The following is a 20,916-nucleotide window of genomic DNA, read 5'->3' as shown; positions in this document are numbered from 1 at the left end:
CTTTAACATGGCTTTCTCATAACTTCATTTTAATTTAATCCTGATGTTCTGTATATTCAATTAATTATCATAACTATTCATGGTGGCTCCAAATTCCGTACTAACCCCTACTCTCTCTTCTGTTCTTTTCCCGGTTTTCTGTGGTGGCGACCTGCGCCACTACCAGCTAATCAAAGTACCGTGATGTTCCTACATTGATGGGTTAAATGCCAGAAGTCCACATGACCGTCATCATCAAGTCCTTCCATGAGAACCCTGAACACAATGAGGACTGATCATTTATGTTAGGGAGAATGCCTAGAGGGGAATGGGCGGTCTCGTGGTCTGGAGTTTTTTTTTTTGTTGTTTTTTCTTTCCTCCCTGGCCATCGGACCTTATTCTTATTCTATACTAATGAGTTTTGTCTTATTTTAATTCTTTTTTTTCTCCTTTTCTTCATCATGTAAAGCACTTTCAGCTATATTATTTGTATGAAAATGTGCAATATAAATAAATGTTGTTGTTGTTGCTGTGGACCTTTCCGCACTCCCACCCTTCCGTCCAAGCTCCGGACACCGAGGGGCGCCATTTTTCCAACTAAACGTGCGCGCCTTCTGCCGCCTACAGGGCTCCAATAGGGACTGACCCACACAACAAACACAAGTCATATGGTAACTCCTGTTTTATTTCGCTTAGTTTTAATTAAAACCGGAGTGGCGGAGTGGTTGGCGCTGCTGCCTCCTGTGTCCGATGTTCGAACCCACAGCCTGTGGTGCTCCGAGTTGAGTTTCGCAAACACCTCACTGCAATGAGTTTGGAAGCATTTGCAGGAACTTGAGCAGATCAGTTGTGTCTATACACCTCAGAATTGATTGTGCAAAGGCCGTGAGCAGTTTTATCTTGAATGAAGAGAAGTGGGTCAGGACCTGTGGCAGCCATACATGCCCAAGCCGTAACACCCTCACCGTCATGTTTAACAGATGAGGTGGTCTGCTTTAGATCTCATGCAGTTCCTTGTCATCTCCACACCTTGTTCTTGTTGTCACTCTGATCAATTTCATCCTTGTCTGTCCATAAGACCTTTTTTTAGAATTCTGCAGGCTCTTTTAAGTGCTTTTTACAAAGGACTATACTCTGGCCATCCTGTTCTTGTGGCTGACTTGCGATTTGCATCTTGCAGTGTGTCCTCTGTATTTGTTCATGAAGTCTTCTGTTGATAATCGTCGCTGTTTGTGGAGTGTCGGACATGCGTTTGGGGGCTTTTTCTTTACTACAGTGAGGACTCTTCTGTCATCAATAGTGGGGGTCTTCCTTGGCCTACCACTTTCGCTCTGTGGTTACTGAGCTCACCAGTGTGTTGTGACAGTTGAATTGGGTCAGTGATTCCCAAACTCAGTCCTGGGGACCCCTGGTGGCTGCCTGTTTATATTCCAGCCACGTTCTGTTTTTAATTGGACTCCTAGCCTCATTAAATGTGCGGTTATTTCCCAGTTTGTTTTGGGGGTCAATGATGAAATTACAAAATTGAGTGTGATAATACATTTTACTAAAAAATGAAACACAGTTATATGTGGATATTTTTTTTTTACTTTTGTTCATCCTGATTTCTGCATTTCTATTATTGACTAATTAGTGGGGGTTACAGTGGTAGCGTTGCCGCCTCCCAGTAAGGAGGCCTGGGCTTGCTTTCCAGGTTCTCCTGCGTGGAATTTGCATGTTCTCCCCGTGTCTGCGGTGGTTTCCTCCCACAGTCCAAAGACATGCAGGTTAGGTGCATTGGTGATTCTAAATTGTCCCTATTGTGAACTTGGGGTGTGTGTGTGTGCGCGTGTGACCTTCACCCTTCTTTATTTCCACATATTGTGTGATGGGTGCAGGTTAGCTGGTCGTGTGGCAGCTCGTTTTGTGTCTCATTATAGTTTAGCTGCTACATAAGGAAAAAGAAACAAAGGGCCCTGAGTCAAGTTAATTAAAATTAAGGCAAGGGTTAGAATGAAAACCTGCAGCCACTGCAGCCCTCCAGGACCGGAGTTCGACACCCCTGCCTATAGGTGATGTGGGGCGGCACGGTGGCGCAGTGGGTAGCACTGCGGCCTCGCAGTTGGGAGACCTGGGTTCGCTTCCCGGGTTCTCCCCGTGTCTGCGTGGGTTTACTCCGAGTGCTCCAGTTTCCTCCCACAGTCCAAAGACATGCTGGCACCCTGCCCGGGGTTTGTTTCCTGCTTGCGCCCTGTGTTGGCTGGGATTGGCACCAGCAGACCCCTGTGACCCTGTAGTTAGGATTTAGTTTCTACCCCCGTGACCCTGTAGTTAGGATTTAGTTTCTATCGCTTCATTATTACGTTGAGTAACACATCACAACTCAGGGACCCACCCATTAGAATCTCCCTGTGTGCGTAAATATTACATACAGTGGCCTGAAAAAGTATTCAACCTCCTAGACAAAGTTGAAGTTTTCTGTAATATTTTTCTTTCAAAATACATCTTTAGTTTCATACTGTTACATATAAATAAGGGCCTCTTGGACATTAATTTTTCACTACAAAATCCTGAAAATCAAATTATGCTGCGACGATAAAGAACCTATCAGTGAAATCTGCTGTTGAATAAGTATTTGACCCCTAAGAGCTTGGAGACTGTATGATTGTTAACAATGCAATAAGGGTAATGAAAACAGGCGTAAACAATCAAGCAATGAATTGTCTAGCTTGTTGACTGGTCTAGAAGTGATTATTTAGGGCAGTTCTTAGGAACTTACAACTGAGAAATCAGTACAAGTGGCTTATTTGATGAAACCTCAAAATCTGACAAAAAATGAAGACAAGGGAACTTGAATGACTCGAGAATCACTGTGATTAAGAAGTTTAAAGATGGAAACGGTGCCAAGAAGATTGCCAAGCTCTTTGGCCTCAATGTGTCTCCACTGTGAAGGCCATCATAGTGAAGTGGAAGACAACTGGAAGCAAAGTGTACCTACCGGTCTAGTTCAGGCCGCCCTGTTAAAATAACAAAGAAAATGTCAAGAAAACTAGTTGAAGAAGTAAGAGCAAATCCTAAGGTGACTCTCAGTGACCTGCAAAGCTCAGTATCTGCAGCTGGAGTGGATGCGCACAAGACTACAATATCAAAGGTTTTGCACAGAGGGAGGCTTGCATGGCAGAGTTGCCAGGAAAAAGCCACTACTAAAAAAAATGTCACTAACTGTTAAATGTGAAACTGTTAATTCACTAACAGACATCTTGACAAGAGTCCTGCATTCTGGAGACATATACTTTGGTCTGATGAGAGCAAAATGCAACATTTTGGCCTCAACACAAAGGTGTTTGTCTGGCGGATGGAAGGGACTGCCAATGAATGAGCTGGCAAACACCATACCTACCATCAAGCATGGTGGGGGGAGCATCATGCTTTGAAGCTACTTCTCTAGGGCAGGCACTGGGTTCCTTGTCCACATTGAAGGAAGAATGGATAGTAAGAAGTATATCCAGATTTTGGAAGAAAACCTTCAAACATAAGCCATGAAACTGGGACTTGAACGACGCTAACACTCTCAGCAGGACAATGACCCAAAACACTGGGCAAAAGGAACCAAAGCATGGTTTGACAAAAAGAAGATCCAGGTTTTGCAGTGGCCTAGCCAGTGTCCGGATCAGAATCTGATTGAAAATTTGTGATGTGATCTCAAAATTGCAGTTCACAAATGAAAACCTTCAAACTTTGCCCAGTTGGAGCAGTTCTGCAAGAAAGAATGGGAAAAATTGCCTCTATTCAGATGTGCTAACCTTGTAGACGGCTATCCAAAGTGACTGCAAGTAGTTATTTACTGCAAAGGGTGCTGCTACTAAGTATTGACTGTGTGTCATGTGAAGGGGTCAATTACTTTTTCAACAGTTCACCAAGCTCTAAATGTTTCAAAACATGTACACAGAGAAATAAGAATTCACTGTGAGACTCTGCATTTGTGATTTTTATAGGTTGAAATGATGCAAGATGGAAATATGGTGGCTTTCCAGAGGGGGTCGAATACTTTTTCAAACCCACTGTTATCTACATGCACTATATTGTCACATCCCAAAGATGCTGGCAATTCCAAATTGTCCCTGTTGTGGGAGTGTGTATCAGTGGACTCTATGATGTACTGGTGCCCTGTGCACAATTCCTTGTACCTAAAGCCACTGGGAAATGTTAAAGCTCCCCGTGACAATCAACTAGATTAAGTGGTTTTGAGACTGTTATGGTAAATATGTTGTCATGGGTGGCCGGGACGCCTCTGCCTTGGATGGACTGGGGGAGCAAGTGTGGACAGAGCATCACCTCCCCTGGAACGCTAAATGGCAAACTCCATGGATGGCAGAGATACCTCAGACTCCCACAGGGCTTCATGGGAATTGGAGTTTGTTACAGCCCTGTTGGGTCAAGGGGTGCCACCAGGATGTGCTGCCACCATCCCCGACCCTGTATGGGCGGTTCTTCCGCCACACCTGAAAGTGGGTCAACAAGCACCTGGAGCACTTCTGGGTGGCGTATATAAGGGACCAGCAGACACTACTCCGGGAGCGAGAGTCGGGAGGAGAGAAGTGGAGGAGATAAAGAAGAGAAAAGAATTGTGTGGGTTTGTGCTTTATTTATGCCTATGGGAAACGGGAAAGGCGTTGCCCACAGGCGAAGAAAAATAAAACATTTATTTGTTTTGTAAGTGTGCCTTCCGTGTCTGTCTGTGTTGGGTCAGGCGTTGATATAGCGCCTTTGTTACAACGTTCACACATTCACAAATTTATATCTTCACTTGCTCCACACTTGAATATCCTCATTTGTATGTTATTGACGAGGAAACAAAAGTGAGCAAGAATTCAACAACACAGGCAGCACAGGATAAGTAAAACCAAAATGCAATTTTCTGGAAGAAATGCTCTGCTGCACGTCTGCCAGGTGCATGGAAGAAGGTGCTGACAAGAGGGGGCGTTTTTGAGTACAAAACGTTCGGGGCTGTGCAGAATACAGGATAGACAAATAGACCAACTTTATTTACAAATCATTGTTATTACATTCAGGTGCTGGTAAAAGATTATAAAAGGCACATTGTGAACAATTAAAAACAAAGCTAAAATGCATAAAAATGACCTCAAATGTTGCTGCCAACCCAACAGATATCGTCCCTTTAAAGAAAACACTTGTTAACAAGCAAAGCAACAGTTTATAAGCATTTACAAATTTTCGATAATAACACATTTCAGGAGAAACTAAAACTCATCTAGATCCCAGTTCCACCTCAGTTTTCCCTGCACATATAAAATGTAAAAAAAAAAAAAAAAAGGTTTTATAAGAACAGCAAACTTACTAAAAAGCCTTTGATTGGTAAATGATGTGCTTACAATTTACAGTCCTGTCAAGGACTTGAATTTTCTTGGTGGGTTCAAATATATTGTGTAATCTTCCAAAGTACAGAATGGCAGCATGCACTATGGGCCAACACAATAGTGTGGAGGCTTTCAAAGGACATGATCGACAAGAGACCAAGCAAGGCTTGAAAAGTCATCTCTCAACCAATTACTGGCAGCCTCACTCCAGAAACTCACACAAGCTTAATGGGCAAACAGAAACAGGTATTCTTGACCTTCACCATAAACAAAGGTGCTAATAGTAGAGAAGCAGATAGCAGATGCACACAGACAATAATTTTAAAAACGTCTAGAGAAAAAGGAGTACAAGATTATAAAACACTGCAGTGCAAAGATGCTGAACAAAGAAAAAAGGCACCATTGTATACTGTCCCAGTGTTCAAAATCATATTGACTTAAAAGTTCCTACTATTACATTTACATCCTCTAATATATTCTTGAATGACACAAGGACCAGTTTGCCCCCAATAAAATCAGAATCTGCAGAGTGAGAACATGCGATTTAAAAGACAAATGTTGATTCCGGATTCAAAAATACAAGTCTGTGTGTTGCATCTATGATGCACAGTTGCCAAGTCATACATCTAACTTGCCAATAAAATAAGGTGTGGTATAAAACAGTAAGCGGCTACTTCGCAAACTGAGGAAGAGTTTCTAACTGTTAAAAAACTCTCAACTGTGACTACCATTTCAATCAAGTGCCAACATGTGCTTAAATTGGAAAATCTAAAGAATTTACTGGAGATAGCTAGGGATTTTGAAAAAAAAACCAGTTTTCTGCAAAATGCTCTCTTTCTCAGTGTCTTATCTCCTGACAATCAAGCTGTGCTCTTCTTCCTAAAATCTGAAGGTTTGTCATTTGCTTGTGTTTAAGTGTAAACGTCTGTGAGATGACGAGGACGCATGGCACAAACTCTCTGCCTAATTTTTACAGGGAGATAAACAATACACAAATCCTTAGGCAATTGTGAGATACCAAGTAATGGCCATGTTTACTTTCCACTCAAATTCCCTTTGTTGTAATGTAAATATCTCGTGCCTGATGTCAAAAGCAACTTGTCTAATAATTTAAAGAAACCAGAATCCAGACACTGCAATTAGTACTTCAGCTGAAGAGATTTAAATTCACGTTGAGCTCAATAATTATAAATGATGTGCCAAAGCAAACAGCAGCAAAGCATTATATAGAACTCTAATAAAATGGGGCAAACAAGCCTATGACGTGTTCTTCTGAGTCACTGTGACTTGATGTGGCTGAGGAAGACGTGTTAATGGGGCATGACATAGGAAATGCAGCCAACATTTCCCTGTGTTACACAACCATAGCAGCGGTAACTGACAGGCTTGGCACTGTCAACAGGTGGAGTGGAATCAGTTGCAAGATGCCGCCGACTGCTAAAGTGCAAAATGGAGACAACCTACAGATTTGACTCTAACTGAGCAACTGAAAAGCTTTAAGTACTGGTGTCAAATAAAAATTAACTTTAATGTGAAGGCTCTCTCTAAGGAGTGGCAAAAACAAACTTAAACCCTTGCTTTCAAGATTATTTTTCTTGATCAGGTCCTGGTCAAAGTACAGCTGGCATCCAAACTAAAGAACAGGCCCAAAACTCCTTGTCAGGGTTGAGTGTTTCACAGTTTCAGTACTGAAGCAAAATGAAACCTGTTAAACTTCACACTGACAAAGGAAGCTGGATCAAATTCCAAAAAGTCAACACGTATAAGGCACTAAGGTTACAGTCGGTCCATTTTTTAAGTTCTTCTAGAAAGGAAGTCAGCAAGGTCAAGTGAAAGTCAGTATAATCCACAAATAGCAGGGATAAAAGATTATGTAGTCATTAATAAAACTGAAAACAATGACCCCTCAGTAGACCGGGACTGAAAACCAATAATTAAAGTTTCACATGGACAGGTTTAGACATTTTGGTTTAGCTTAGTTCTAGTTTTGATAATGAAAAAAAAAAAATTAAAAATGTTAAGTGAGAAACATCCTTTGCATTTCAAGGTCCTTCTTGCATATTCACCAACAGTTCCTCGGTATTCTTGGTAGTGAAAATGCCAGTCCCACAGCAAACAGGCACCACAATCTTTGGAATGTCAAGGAGAAAACTGCAACCCAAAGTGGGTTAAAACTGAACCCATTCTGAACCCTGAGACACCCGCTTTTCAGAGCTAAAAGAGAAATAATTGATAATAAAATGTTAACAAAATCATATAAACAATTCAAGATTATGGCAATGTATGTTTAAAACTGAACCAAAAATCTAACCGACTACACAAAACAATGAATCAGTGTAAAATACTGTAAATCTTTCATAATTGCTCTAATAGCAGAGAAAGACAAATCAGAAACTATATTACAGATATGCTGCATACCATTTGTTTTCATTTATTCTATCACTAGCTCTAATTTGTATAATGGGTTTAGGAAAAAAAGAAAACAATTGTGATTTTTAACTGTTGACCCTTTTTAAACTACAGGCTGAAATGCAAGTGTCCCATTTGAATCTACACTACTTCTGTATCAATGTCTCTGCTCTCACAAATAGTATTTTGTGTGTGACTGGATTCAACAATTGGTACAACTCCTTGCTGGGTTGGGTCTATGAATGCCACTTCTTTATTATTTCCTAATTTACTGTGGTTTCAAGAAGATTTGTTTAATCCCACAGTAATAAGCTGAACTGCTTGTTGACTAATGGAATCCGTGGACTGTACTATGTAGCTACAATAAGGGGGAGCTAGAAGGACTATTATTACAGGTAACGGCATCAGTGATGGTATTTAATAATGTCTCTTTATTATAATAAAAAAATTCTGGGACAAGACGTGCCTTTTTCAGAGGGATACTTTCATTTCCCACGAGATGAGACTTTGTACCAAGAGGTCCAACCACAACTGGGGCTGGAAATAAAAGACCAAGAGTAGATGACAAAGTAGAACATCATAAAGAATTCAAAAACTTTGGCACAATACACATGCAGAGCAGGTTAGAGATAATGAAAGTACTAAAATTCAAAAGTCTCAAAAACTGATACTAAAGATCATACAAGTGTAAACAAACGGAAATTATTACTCGGTGAAATAACAGAAGAGTGAAAAGAGATCAGATATATTGTTTGGATTTAAACTTTAAGTCGGAGACTTGTAGATCATTTAATTCGTGTTGGTATCAGGGAGAAGTAGTGTTTCTTCCCAATGAAGAGGCGTATCCGCAAGAAATAAAACATTTGTTGTTTGGTTAAAGTGAAATCCACATATGTGAGCAGCAGAGATGCGAAGTGGCTGGCAGGTAGCGCAAGCCGGGAGGGTTGGTGAGTGAAGCCCCCTATAATTATAAACATTATTCAAATATGATTCATTTAATGTTAATTTAAAATTGCTACAAATCATAACACTGTATAAGCATCAAAGTTCAAACTTATAATTAATAGGGAGTTTTACTCCTTTCTCGCTTCGCTCAGCAACCCCCATCCCCCCCATCTGGACTTCACTCCAGCAAATTCGCATCTCTGTCACTCATGTATATGGATTTCACTTTCACCAAACAACAAATCTTTTACTTCTCGTGGATACGCCACTTCATTGGGAAGAAACATTATTTTTCCCTGATGGCAAAGCCAAACAATATCTATATAATTCTGTCATATCACCCATGTCCACATATTCCATCTCTTTTCGCTTTTACCTTTTCATCAATATTGCACTGAATTCTGATTCCGTGTTTGGAATTACATTGTGACAATCCAACGTGAATCTCACTTCTTTCTCTCTACAAGAAATGTGTCTGACAATTGCATTCACACAAATGAGAAATGATTGAACCGTGTGCGTGGTTATGTGGGCAGGACTTTTTCAAATCTCTTTGCATAAGCTCTTGTTTTGCAGGGATTGAAATTTTCTCTCATGGGATTTCACTTTCACCAAACAACAAATCTTTTAAATCTCATGGATATGTCTCTTCATTGGTAAGAAAAACTACTTTTTTTCCCTGATGGCAACACGAATTAGATGATCTACAAGTCTCCAACTTAAAGTTTAAATCCAAACAATATATTCAATCTCTTTTCGCTGTTCCATTATTTCACAGAGTAATAATTTCCGTTTATTTGCGCTAATGCAATCTTTACTATCCTTTTTTTGAGACTTTTGAATTTTTGTACTTCCGTTATCTCTAACCTGCTCTGCATGTGTACTGTGCCAATGTTTTTGAATTCTTTACGACGTTCTACTTTGTCTTTCATTTCCGGCCCCAGGCGTGCTTACGGTAAATCTCTTGGCACAAAGGTTGGTCTCGCGGGACGTGCAAGTGTCTCTCTGAGAAAATCACGTCTTGTCTCCTTCCAAGATTGTTTATTATAATAGAGAGATATAAACCGCACTTAAATAAATGACAAGAAACTTAAAATTACTAAAGCTGTCCTCGGTCATTCTCTTTCAACTATATGCTGAACAGCGACTCGGAGGAAAAAAAAAATTCTGTTTCATTTGGGCTTTGCAGTAATGCACTTACAAGATATTCAGGACTATTAAAGCATTAGCTTTTTGAAAAATGTAAGGTGTTTCTTCTATAAAAATGTAGGGTCATCATGTATACACAGAGCAAAGAAATTCATATTTGCTAAACTCTGAGAAGGGTGTGTGCAACATCATAATGTAACAGATACGCGTGAATGAAACAACCAATTTACTTTCATTTTGCATGTGATTTTACTTACACAAAAACACAAAAAAGGATGTTTTGGAGTTGTAAAGGTTTTTGGGGGAGAGTAAGAAAAGAAAAAAAAAAGAAAAGAATAAGTCTTCTTAAAGGTTTAGCTATACTGATCATCCATTTTGGACACATACTTTGCAGAAAAGGGTCTACATAAGAAAAAAATGTGAAAAAGCAGTCTTTTTGGAAATTCAACATTTCCAAAGATGTCATACTCTTAGAGCTAAGCTGTAATCCAGCAAGACAATAAAATTGATATCCAAATTATCTGGGAAAAAAAACATTGTAACTGCAACCTTAGATGAGATCCTGCTTTGGCTAGTACATAACTTTTGTGTGTGTTGATAAGCCACAGCACTCTCTTGCTGCCTGAAGGGAACTGGGGTCTCACTTGCTTCTGGTTTGCCCTGATATACTATGCAGGCTATGTTTCAAGTATAATCAATGGCAGCACACATAACACCCAGATTTTATTTATATAGATAAGATTTTATAACATATTAAATTGCGTTTAATCTATCCATTTTCTATTTTTTCAAGTGATCAATTTAATAAATTACATTCAATAAAAAAGGTTAAGATGTTAAAAATAAACCACAAATAAAGGTAACTCTACAAAGCCTAGGTTTTAGCTAACTTGATTTTTGTTAAAAAATTCAATGAACATTACAAAACACAATTTATAATGATGATCTGCCTGGTTATACATACTGCACTTACTTAAGAGGCATTCACAGTGCTGGAGTTTCCCTTATATTTTACAGGAAAGCAACCATGGTTTACAGCTGGAAAATGTTAAATACTAATTTTCATTTTGTTTCAGTATTAATTTGAAAAATGATATGACTAAGACAAGCTAATAATATCAGATGTCAAAATGATATACAAACTGAAACACTTATCTTGATTTGGAAAAAAAAAAAATAATGATATGCTATTGCAGGAAACTCCTCCTAAATGAACAAAATACCCTTTCTATACACTTGCTGAATACTTACTTTGGTGCAGCAGCAAAGTCTCCCCATAGATCACCAGATGCTCCACTGTTTATAGGAGCTGGGGCACTGAGGTCAAACAGCAAGTCTGTAAAGCAAGGATGTCAGTCTTGTTACCAGTACATTTACTGCAGGAGAACATTAAAGACAAAAGCTGCAAATGCTATTTTTTCATTCCAACCAATTCCTTATTTTGAGTTCAATCCATATTGTTAAATGAACACCTGTCAAACATACCAAATGCCCTGTATGGAATCACAAAAAGGCACATAACTATGCAGTCATGTCTCATCATAGCTTTACTGCTGTTTATTTAGTCTCTGCAGTTTGTTTGTTCCGTTGCTAGCTTTTTACTATTTGAGGCCTGCTAGCAGTTAATTTAATGAGGCACTAACTACAAGGCAGCCAACAGCTATCCATGGTAGCAGTTGCACCACTGTGTATGCATCATAAAGAATCTGCCTACATATTTAAAAGTAAATAATACAAAAAAAAAACAAAAGGGACTGAAAAGTTACTAATTTACTCTGCTGTGTAAACATTTTTTATCATCATAGAAAAATAAGATAAATGGTCACTTCTGTTGCCTCAAAGATGTAGCATTGTGAGTTCTACTCTCATGCCTGTTTGATGTCTGTTTGCATGTTTTTAACCATTTCTTCCATATTTTTTCTTTCTTGCATACTCCAGTTTTAATTCCGCATCCTCAAACACATTTGGGTAGGGTCCACTGGTAAATAAAAAATTGCCCTGGTCTGGCAGTTAAGGGTTGGCATCTGAGTTCTGTCTTGTGCTACGAACATACACTTTAGTCCCAATGACTCTGGACTGGATTAAGAGGCTTAGAGTAAACTGTGGTATGTTACAGCCTAACACTCATTACTATAAAGTTTTGACTTTCAGAATGAAAGGAGGAAAAAATCTTAACCAAAACAGAAAGAATTTAACTAAAAAAAATGGTTGGAATGAAAATCCACACCCATTGTGGTTCTGCCAAGATCAGGGCTGCTTCGATGAAAAAATAAAAAAGTAAATAATGTACATGGGGGAAGAAATGTCTTTTCTGCCTGAAGATGTGCAACACCTTAAATTAAATCTAATTTTTAGACGGTGGGGGTTAGCTCCATGCTCCCACTTGATTTTTTGGGAGCCACTTAAACCTGTATCACACGTAACGTAATCAAGGGACAAGCCAAGCAAATGAGGACACACATTTGCAGCAAGGGGTAGGTGTAAAAAGGTGCCCAGTGCTTTTATCAAAACAAAGTCTGACCAACAGTGATCTAAATACACAGCGCAGTGTAAAATCTTCAATAAATAAAAACAGTGCATAACATTGAGGTTAAAATCAGTTCATAAGTAATTCTTTAAAAACAAGATTAAAATACCCAAACAGGAAACTGTCCTTTAATATCACATACCTGGTTTGTCCCTTTATCCTGGTGTCTCCTCTCCATATCCTGACCTTGCAGGAGATGAAGATGCCCAACTGAAAGTCATAGCAAACCTTCTCCGCCACGTTTTGGTCCCTGCAGCCCATGGCTCCCAGCAGGACAATGACAAACCCTATTGTTCCTAGTCCCAGGCCCCTGCAGCTGTCTGTGGCTCCAGCAGGGCATCATGCCAAGCCTCCGACTCCTGCTGATAGGCTCACATTCCTGCAGTCCACAGTCTATGGCTCACCCACAGGACAACATGCCAAGCCTTCCGTTATCCCTGCAACACCACTGCTTTTCTTCCGGACTTATACGGCAAGTTACTACATTGAGTAGCATGTCTGCCTTCGTCTCTCCTTTCTTTAACCTACATCTCCTTTTTCTTTCTTTCATCGCCTATTTAAAGCCCTGCCAGCTCCCCTTTTTACGCCTCAGTGGGCTCAGCTACTCAATCTTGATTCGTGTAAACCCAGTGGAGAAAGCAATACAGACCCCACCAACCTCCCGCAGCCGTGCAATCACGTACACCCACTGAGATCGAGCCAGGTATTTATTTATTTAAAAACTGATCACTATCTGCTAAGTCACAGACTTTCCATTCCACAGATATATTCAGGTAGCATTCAGCACTAATTTTCACATTTTGAAGCCATTGACAAGATATTAATTTGCATTTTTAAATGTTAAATAATGTGGAGCAAATGTGTAAAAATAGGACTGTGACCTGCAGAAGAAACTGTAAAGAATGGTAAAACCACTTCTGATGGGTTCTGTGCAAGTGAGCAAGTTCTGGAAAAATATATTTCATTATATTCTTACCAGTATTAGAGTTCTGTCCTGACTGCAATACAGGAGGTGGTGTAAGCAAGGGAGGCTGGATGAGTGTTGGAGGGGTTACTCCTCCCTTGCTTCCTGGTGGAGGTGGCAAGAGGCCACTCCCAGTTGGACGTGATTTTACTGCTCCAGTAGGCATGTCCTTTTTCTTTATATTCTTTAAAACAGAATTAATAAGATAAATTACTGGTGAGCATTCAAATTAGGAATAGACAAAAAGAAATGTTTATTCTGCTAGTGATCGTTAATTTATTTTTAAGTAAATTAATTCTATAGTACTAACAGATTTCACATTTTATTTACCAGGGTTCCTTGAAATTCTTGTGGTACTTGTAGTAATGTTTACATTGTTGATTTTAAAAAGTATTAATGTCTCACCCCAATGTTAATTTTGATGGTCTGACCATCCTTGAACCCTAAATCCAATTTTGGTCCTGTATCCGGACCAGTCTGTGCTTGCTTAGCAATTTCCCCTTCTTGTTTCACCCATCTACAATTAAAAAAAAGATTAAAAGATAAAGCATTGTAAACTGGATGATGGTACAAGGTACTCTTATACAGAACAACTGGAAAAATATGGAAGTTATGCATTAAATAAAACTTTCCAAATATTGTTGCGTCTTTTTATCCTTTTTTGCTGTATTATCCCAAAATTTTAAAAGACACACAAAGATCACAAAATCAAATTTAAAGGAATATGTCACACAAAAAATGACATTTTTTATGTTACTTATCCCATTAAGCTTTTAGCTATGGATGAGAAAAAGTTTTACTCTCCTGTTTTCACTGAGAATGAAAAATTTCTTATAAAATAGGTTTCTATGGAGACCAACACTAGACAACAAACAACAGTAAAAAATGTCCATGATTCACCTCTCCTCATCGTTCACTGGTCAAGAGTCCTGTATTCAATTCAAAAGCTTGATCCCATCTAAATGTGTTTCCTGCTTGAGTACTACCCTGATTTTTCCGAAAGTATTAAACAATATTTTAACAAAAATGGTGTGTGTTTTACTTGTTCCAAGTATATAAGTTGAAATGTGGATTATATAACATGAGTAACGCGAGATATTTTTCATGGAAGTTTTGATGTTGTTTGCTGTTGTTCCAAGTGTTGGTTTCCATAGAAAGCCTAGTCTATCAGAAATGTCATCTCCACTCTGCATGAAAACATGAGGTTTTTTTTCCCCCTCAGCCACCACTATAACATTAAATAAGTGATATATTAAAAAATGTATAATTTTTGCATCGAGCGTTGTTTTTACTGATTTAATGGAGCAATACAGAATTATTTCTATGCTTGCTCCGACTGTATAATAAATTTCTTTCCATAGGCTGAACAGAAGAAAAAAAAATGGAAATGTGTGAAAAGCAAAATAAAGTCGACTTACTTGAAATGATCTTGAAGGGCTACATTAAAATCAAAGGAATCTCCACGGTCTGCAAATCCAATTCCAATAAAGGCATGTCTCCCTGCAAGCAAATAAAGGTGAATGCCACTAAATAAATGCAAAAAAATAAAAATAAAATCTAAATGAAACCATCTTCCCATTTCAAACAGAAACAGGAGGCATTTAGCATTTATTCTTATCCACAACTGATATTTAAAGTACAGTATCGCTGGCTGTGACAGAGCAAGGTGCAGAGGACAGGAAGATATGGAAAAAGATTATCCTCTCTGGCAACTCCTAGGAGGAGCAGCCGAAAGAAGAAGTAGTATCACTGGGAGCTCTACCTAAGGTTTTGGATCAAAGAAAGCAGTAACCCTGGTCACAAAACAGTATATTACAAGGTACATTCACAGTTAGCCAATTAAGACTTCCAAAAAAAACCTTGTAAAACACATCTTTGGAACGTGGAAGTATGTAGTAGGCAGGCAAGGCAAAAACCTACAAAACACACAGAGTGGCCACAAAGCAAAGAGAACTAATGACTGTAAGCTGACTCAGTGCTTGATTTAATTGTTTTCAGCTATAATCCTCATAAACGTGACGGTCTACAAGTTACAAGTCACAAGTCTTTGCATAAATTCCAGGTTATAACAATGACATACAGTCATATGAAATGGTTTAGGAACCCTTCTCAGCCTGCATAATAATTTACTCTACTTTCAACAGAAAACATAACAGTGGTATTCCTAGGAACATCTGAGTACTGGGCTGTTTTCAAAACAAAGATTTTAGTGAAGTAGTATTTAGTTGTATGAAATTAAATCAAATGTGTAAAACTGGTTGTGCAAAAATGTGGGTCCCCTTTTGCTGATTTGAATGCATGTAACTGCTCAATACTGATTACTTGCAACACCAAAGTGGTTGTTCAGTATCAAGATTGTTCAGTCTCATGGTTTAGGGGAAGGCTACAAAAATCCATCTCAGAGGTTTAAACTGTAAGTTTTAACTGTAAGAAATGTAATGAGGAAATGGAAGGCCACAGGTACAGTTGCTGTTAAACCCAGGTCTGGCAGGCCAAGAAAAATACAGGAGTGGCATATGCGCAGGATTATGAGAATGGTTACAGACAACCCACAGATCACCTCCAAAGACCTGCAAGAACATCTTGATGCAGATGGTGTATCTGTACAACGTTCTACAATTCAGCTCACTTTGCACAAAGAACATCTGTATGGCAGGGTGATGAGAAAGAAGCCCTTTCTGCACTCATGCCACAAACAGAGTCGCTTGTTGTATGCAAATGCTCATTTAGACAAGCCAGATTCATTTTGGAACAAAGTGCTTTGGACTTAGGAGACAAAAAATGAGTAATTTGGTCATAACAAAAAGCACTTTGCGTGGCGGAAGAACAACACCGCATTCCAAGGAAAACACCTGCTACTTACTGTCAAATTTGGAGGAGGTTCCATCATGCTGTGGGGCTGTGTGGCTAGTTCAGGGACTGGGGCCTTTGTTAAAGTCGAGGGTCAGATGAATTCAACCCAAAGTCAACAAATTCTTCAGGATAATGTTCAAGCATCACTCACAAAGTTGAAATTACGCAGGGGTTGGATATTCTAGCAAGACAATGACCCAAAACACAGTTCGAAATCTACAAAGGCATTCATGCAGAGGGAGAAGTACAATGTTCTGGAATGGCCGTCACAGTCCCCTGACTTGAATATTATCGAAAATCTATGGGATGATTTTAAGCAGGCTGTCCATGCTCGGCAGCCATCAAATGTAAATGAACTGGAGAGATTTTGCATGGAAGAATGGTCAGAAATACCTCTATCCAAAATCCAGACACTCATCAAAGGCTATATAGGAGGCATCTAGAGGCTGTTATATTTGCAAAAGGAGGCTCAACTAAGTATTGATGTAATAACTCTGTTGGGGTGCCAAAATTTATGCACCTGTCTAATTTTGTTATGATGCATATTGCATATTTTCTGTTAATCCAATAAACTTATTGTCACTACTGAAATCCTACTGTTTCCATAAGGCATGTCATATATTAAAAGGAAGTTGCTAATTTGAAAGCTCAGCCAATGAGAAACAAAAATTCAAAGAATTAAGTTGGACGGCTGGGAGACAAAGTCAGAGAGGCGGGATTGCGTTGGTTTGGACATGTGCAGAGGAGAAATGCTGGGTATACTGGGAGAAGGATGCTAAGGATAGAGCTGTCAGGGAAGAGGAAAAGAGGAAGGCCTAAGCGAAGGTTTATGGATGTGGTGAGAGAGGATATGCAGGTGAAGGGTGTAACAGAACAAGATGCAGAGGACAGAAAGATATGGAATACGGATGATCCACTGTGGCGACCCCTAACGGGAACAGCCGAAAGAAGAAGAAGAAGGGTTCCCTAACTCTTTCATATGACTATATTCAAGATGCAAAACAATAGTGACAATCATCAAGATCATGTCTGGTTTAAGTGTAAATATGCATCCATACAAAAATATAAATAGGAGGGTAATCAGAATGCTTCAAGTCTGACCTATTAATAAGCTCCTGTAAAAGCAAATATCTTTCAACATACTGTAGTCCTCTCGAGCCCCATAAACAGATATGCAGCTTGAATACATTTGTTATAAGGTTCGGGAACCTTTTCTATGGCATTCAAAATGCTTTGCTTTCCTTGTGCATTCTTTTAACATCATCGGCACAGCAAGTGTTACAGTTTTCGTCTTTCAGATTGTGGAACAGATGGTAGTCACACAGAAATAGGTCTAAGGAACAAGGTAGGTGTGGCATCTCTTTGAATCCACAGTTTCAGGTCGCATTTATTTATTTATGCTCAGCCTCCATATCTGCTTTTACAAGCACACATTACCCTGTGCCAAGACTCTCCACTTTACACATTCAGCCACAGGCTCCTGAATGACATTGCAGGGCTTCTACAGCCAGACCCTTCTAATATTAGGACTGAACTGTTGCCAGATTTTGCACTCAGAAACAAAGCATCTGTTACTCTGAACAGCACCATTTCATACTAAAAGGCTTACAAAACCCCTATTTATATTGTTCATAAATATGACTACTTTCCAAAAAAAAAACAAAAAACAAAAGTTGTTTTTCAATCTACATTACTACAACACCCTAACATGGGTTCTCCTAGGTAGCAAAAAAGCACAATCCCACAGAAACTAGAACACACTACTAGTTCATTTTTAGAAAAGGGGAGCACCACCTCATGCTAACCATTAAAAAGCACCACCTACAAATATTAAAGAAGTATTTTTAAAGTCATGATTTATAGTCTGCTTTCATACACATTTGCCACTGAGAAGCTCCTCATTTTATCTAGTTTACCTAATTTAGCTACTGTAATGGAACACTCTTTACTAGGTACATCCAAGTATTCCCCCTATTAGGGAAGGCACTCCTTTGACTTTTGATTAAATATCCCGAGTCAAGATCAGTATTTCCCTAACTTGGCTGTGAAAAAACAGAGAGCCAACTCATTTACTCTTCAAGAGCCATCAATCAATACGTCAGAAATTCTATGAGGCCACACCAAACTAGAAGTCTGCTGTCCCACCAAACACCTACCACAGCCAGAACTTCATTTTAGCCTTTTTTTTTTTTTACTTTTTTAGTCTGCTGGGCTCTTTTGCAAGGACCTTTTAAATAACAATGGTTGGACTCAATCTTACTAGAGCTTATTCGTGATAGAAGACAAACTCTTCTAAGGAACAGGACTAACCTATCCTAAAAACAGCTATGAGGAATGGGGAGCACAACTTTACTGCAGTATATCAGCCTAGTGAATAAGGGAATGCCCAGACAAATGGCAATTTAAAAATCAACTTAGTGGGAACAGGAATGTTGAGGCCCATCCCTAGAATCAGACTTGGGTGGGTAAGTCAGGGAACACTTTGTGACTCAAAGAAACCACATCATGCTGCTACGTGTGCTCTAAAATACAACAGCAAATTGAAGTGGGTTAAGGTGTAATAATAGTTGAGTAACTAGAATTAGACAGATAGATCTAAACAGACTACTCCTTAGCAGTGGATAAAAAAGCAAGCTAGAATTACGAATTTAACCAAACTATAAAGTGTCTCAACAGTGTGTGATGTATTAGAAATTATTCAGTAAAAACAAGAATCAGATTTTTATAAATAATAACATTTTGGGCTAAATTTGCTGGAAAAAAAGCATTACAAAAATTAACAGGCTGATACTGGCTTTAATACAGTTAACTGTTGATACTCACCAGTCCCATCCTGGATACGAATTACAAAATATCGACTGGAGTCAACGACACTCTCAACAGAAATTCCTGGGTACTGCTCGACAGGAGCCTGGGCAAAAAGCTCCCCTGTGTGAAAAAACACAACCCATTAGATGTATTTAAAGTAAAGAAAAAGGGACTCACATAGAAAGTCTTTTGTCAAATGTATTTGCATAGAAAGGGTGATTCTCTTATCAAATAATTACTGTTACGATTAAGGATAACATACTTCATGTACATATTATCATTAATATGTTATCATAAATTATTAATTATTTTTGCTTAGTCATACCTTTCCCTCTTTGCTTGTGTAGCTTCAAATTTAAAGTTATATTATTGAACTACTTTAATGCTAAACACTGAATCCAAATAATTTTTGAGTATTTACTTTATAAATTTTACTTTTGATTTTTACTTTATAAAAAGAACTAGTACAGTACTAGACCATTACATTTTCACCCACTATACCATTAAACTATTAAATATTTTATGTTGAATTCTAATGCATATACCTAGTATACACACTGACATTATCTTTATATATAAATATATAATACTCTACCATGGCTGTCCATTTGTCTGTCCAAGAGTTTAAATCACATGTAGCTCACAAACCGTTTCACCTATTGACCTGAAATTTGGTACACATATACTAGGTGATGCCTACTACTCGTTTTCAGGGTGATGATTAACCTCCAAGGTTATTCCTCTTTTTATTTTTATTTTATTGTAGAATCAACACTTGGCAGTGGCCAGCAGGGCAGCCATGCAGCGCATGCATATGGGCGCTGTTCTCATCCCTAACAACCTTCGCCGTCACTTCCCCTACCTCTTCATATCTTAAATCATTCTTGAGGAAGATTGAAGACTTAAGTGCCGGCATAAGTGAAAAATTAAGGAAAACGTACTAAGTAATTGCAACGCAAACACTGACTTAATCAGTTTTAACGTGAAAAGATGTAGACAGGAGAAGAGAAGAAGAGGGCCACTAGAATGGAGAAAAGAAGAGCTGCTCTCGAAGCAGCAGACACATCAACCTCTGAGCAAACAAATGCTAAATGTGCAGAGAAAGAGCATACAAACTAGGAATGCTGAAGTCAAATGTATTCACTGTGTGCCATTGCTGGTCAAAAATATTTGATGGTCAAACTTACCTGATGTTTTATCTTCCAGCTTAATGTAAGCTATGTTCCCTTTAGCTGTAATTCTCATTCGCCCACTCCAAGCTGGTTGATCGAGTTTCCATTCTGCAGCTCTTTGGAGACAAAAATACATCAATACAGATTCTACAACATGCCTAACAAAATATCATTGTAGAGAATTGTGATAAAAGACTTTTTTCCTAAAGAAAAGTTACAATTCAATGAAAAAGTATTTGCCTCAGTCTGATTTTTTTCATTAGTCAATATTTTTACAGGAAATTTGATTGGATATTTTCAATGGTTGCAGTTTTACACTGGGGATGGTAAGAGTAATAAAGGTACACTAAAGTCTGTGGCTTTTCTTATTTGTTTGAAGAGCAAAGAGAACATATTTGCAATTTGCAGTTGTGAAAAACTGAATTTCATATGACACCGTACAATTAGAATGACCTAGAATACTTGAGTTATTATTCAAACTAACATTCATGTCTTTGCTAATAAAGGAGGAAAAGTGGCGTAGCTAGAGAAAAATCTCATACAAAAATAGAGAGAACATGCAAACTACTCACTAACAAAACAAGAGTAATCAGTTTTACCAGAATCTATCTGGATGATTCACAAGAATTTTGGAAGAACATTCAAAGGAAAGATATATGAAACTTTAGGCAACATAGGTCTTGTTTTATTTATTATTAAAGAAAAGGTACACCTTCATTCTAGAGTGGAAGCCTCATTCCAGCGATCAAGCAT

The 20,916-nt window shown here is 38.6% G+C and overlaps 1 protein-coding gene across 1 annotated transcript; it reads right to left on the bottom strand.

The window, feature by feature from the left end:
• Positions 1–4,975: 4,975 nt before the first annotated feature.
• Positions 4,976–20,314, bottom strand: necap2 (NECAP endocytosis associated 2). The gene is made up of 7 exons (XM_039755440.1): positions 20,179–20,314; positions 19,007–19,111; positions 14,749–14,830; positions 13,736–13,847; positions 13,343–13,514; positions 11,091–11,175; positions 4,976–7,550 (listed from the first exon to the last, which is right to left on the bottom strand). The coding sequence occupies exons 1-7, from the start codon at positions 20,297–20,299 to the stop codon at positions 7,505–7,507; spliced, it is 723 nt and encodes a 240-aa protein (XP_039611374.1). The 5' UTR covers positions 20,300–20,314; the 3' UTR covers positions 4,976–7,504.
• Between the last annotated feature and the right edge of the window lie 602 nt (positions 20,315–20,916).

This window comes from Polypterus senegalus, chromosome 6 (assembly GCF_016835505.1).
Source record: "Polypterus senegalus isolate Bchr_013 chromosome 6, ASM1683550v1, whole genome shotgun sequence".
Lineage (NCBI taxonomy): Eukaryota > Metazoa > Chordata > Cladistia > Polypteriformes > Polypteridae > Polypterus > Polypterus senegalus.
The sequence above is the reverse complement of the archived record's forward strand: the minus strand, read 5'-3'. Positions and strand labels throughout refer to the sequence as shown.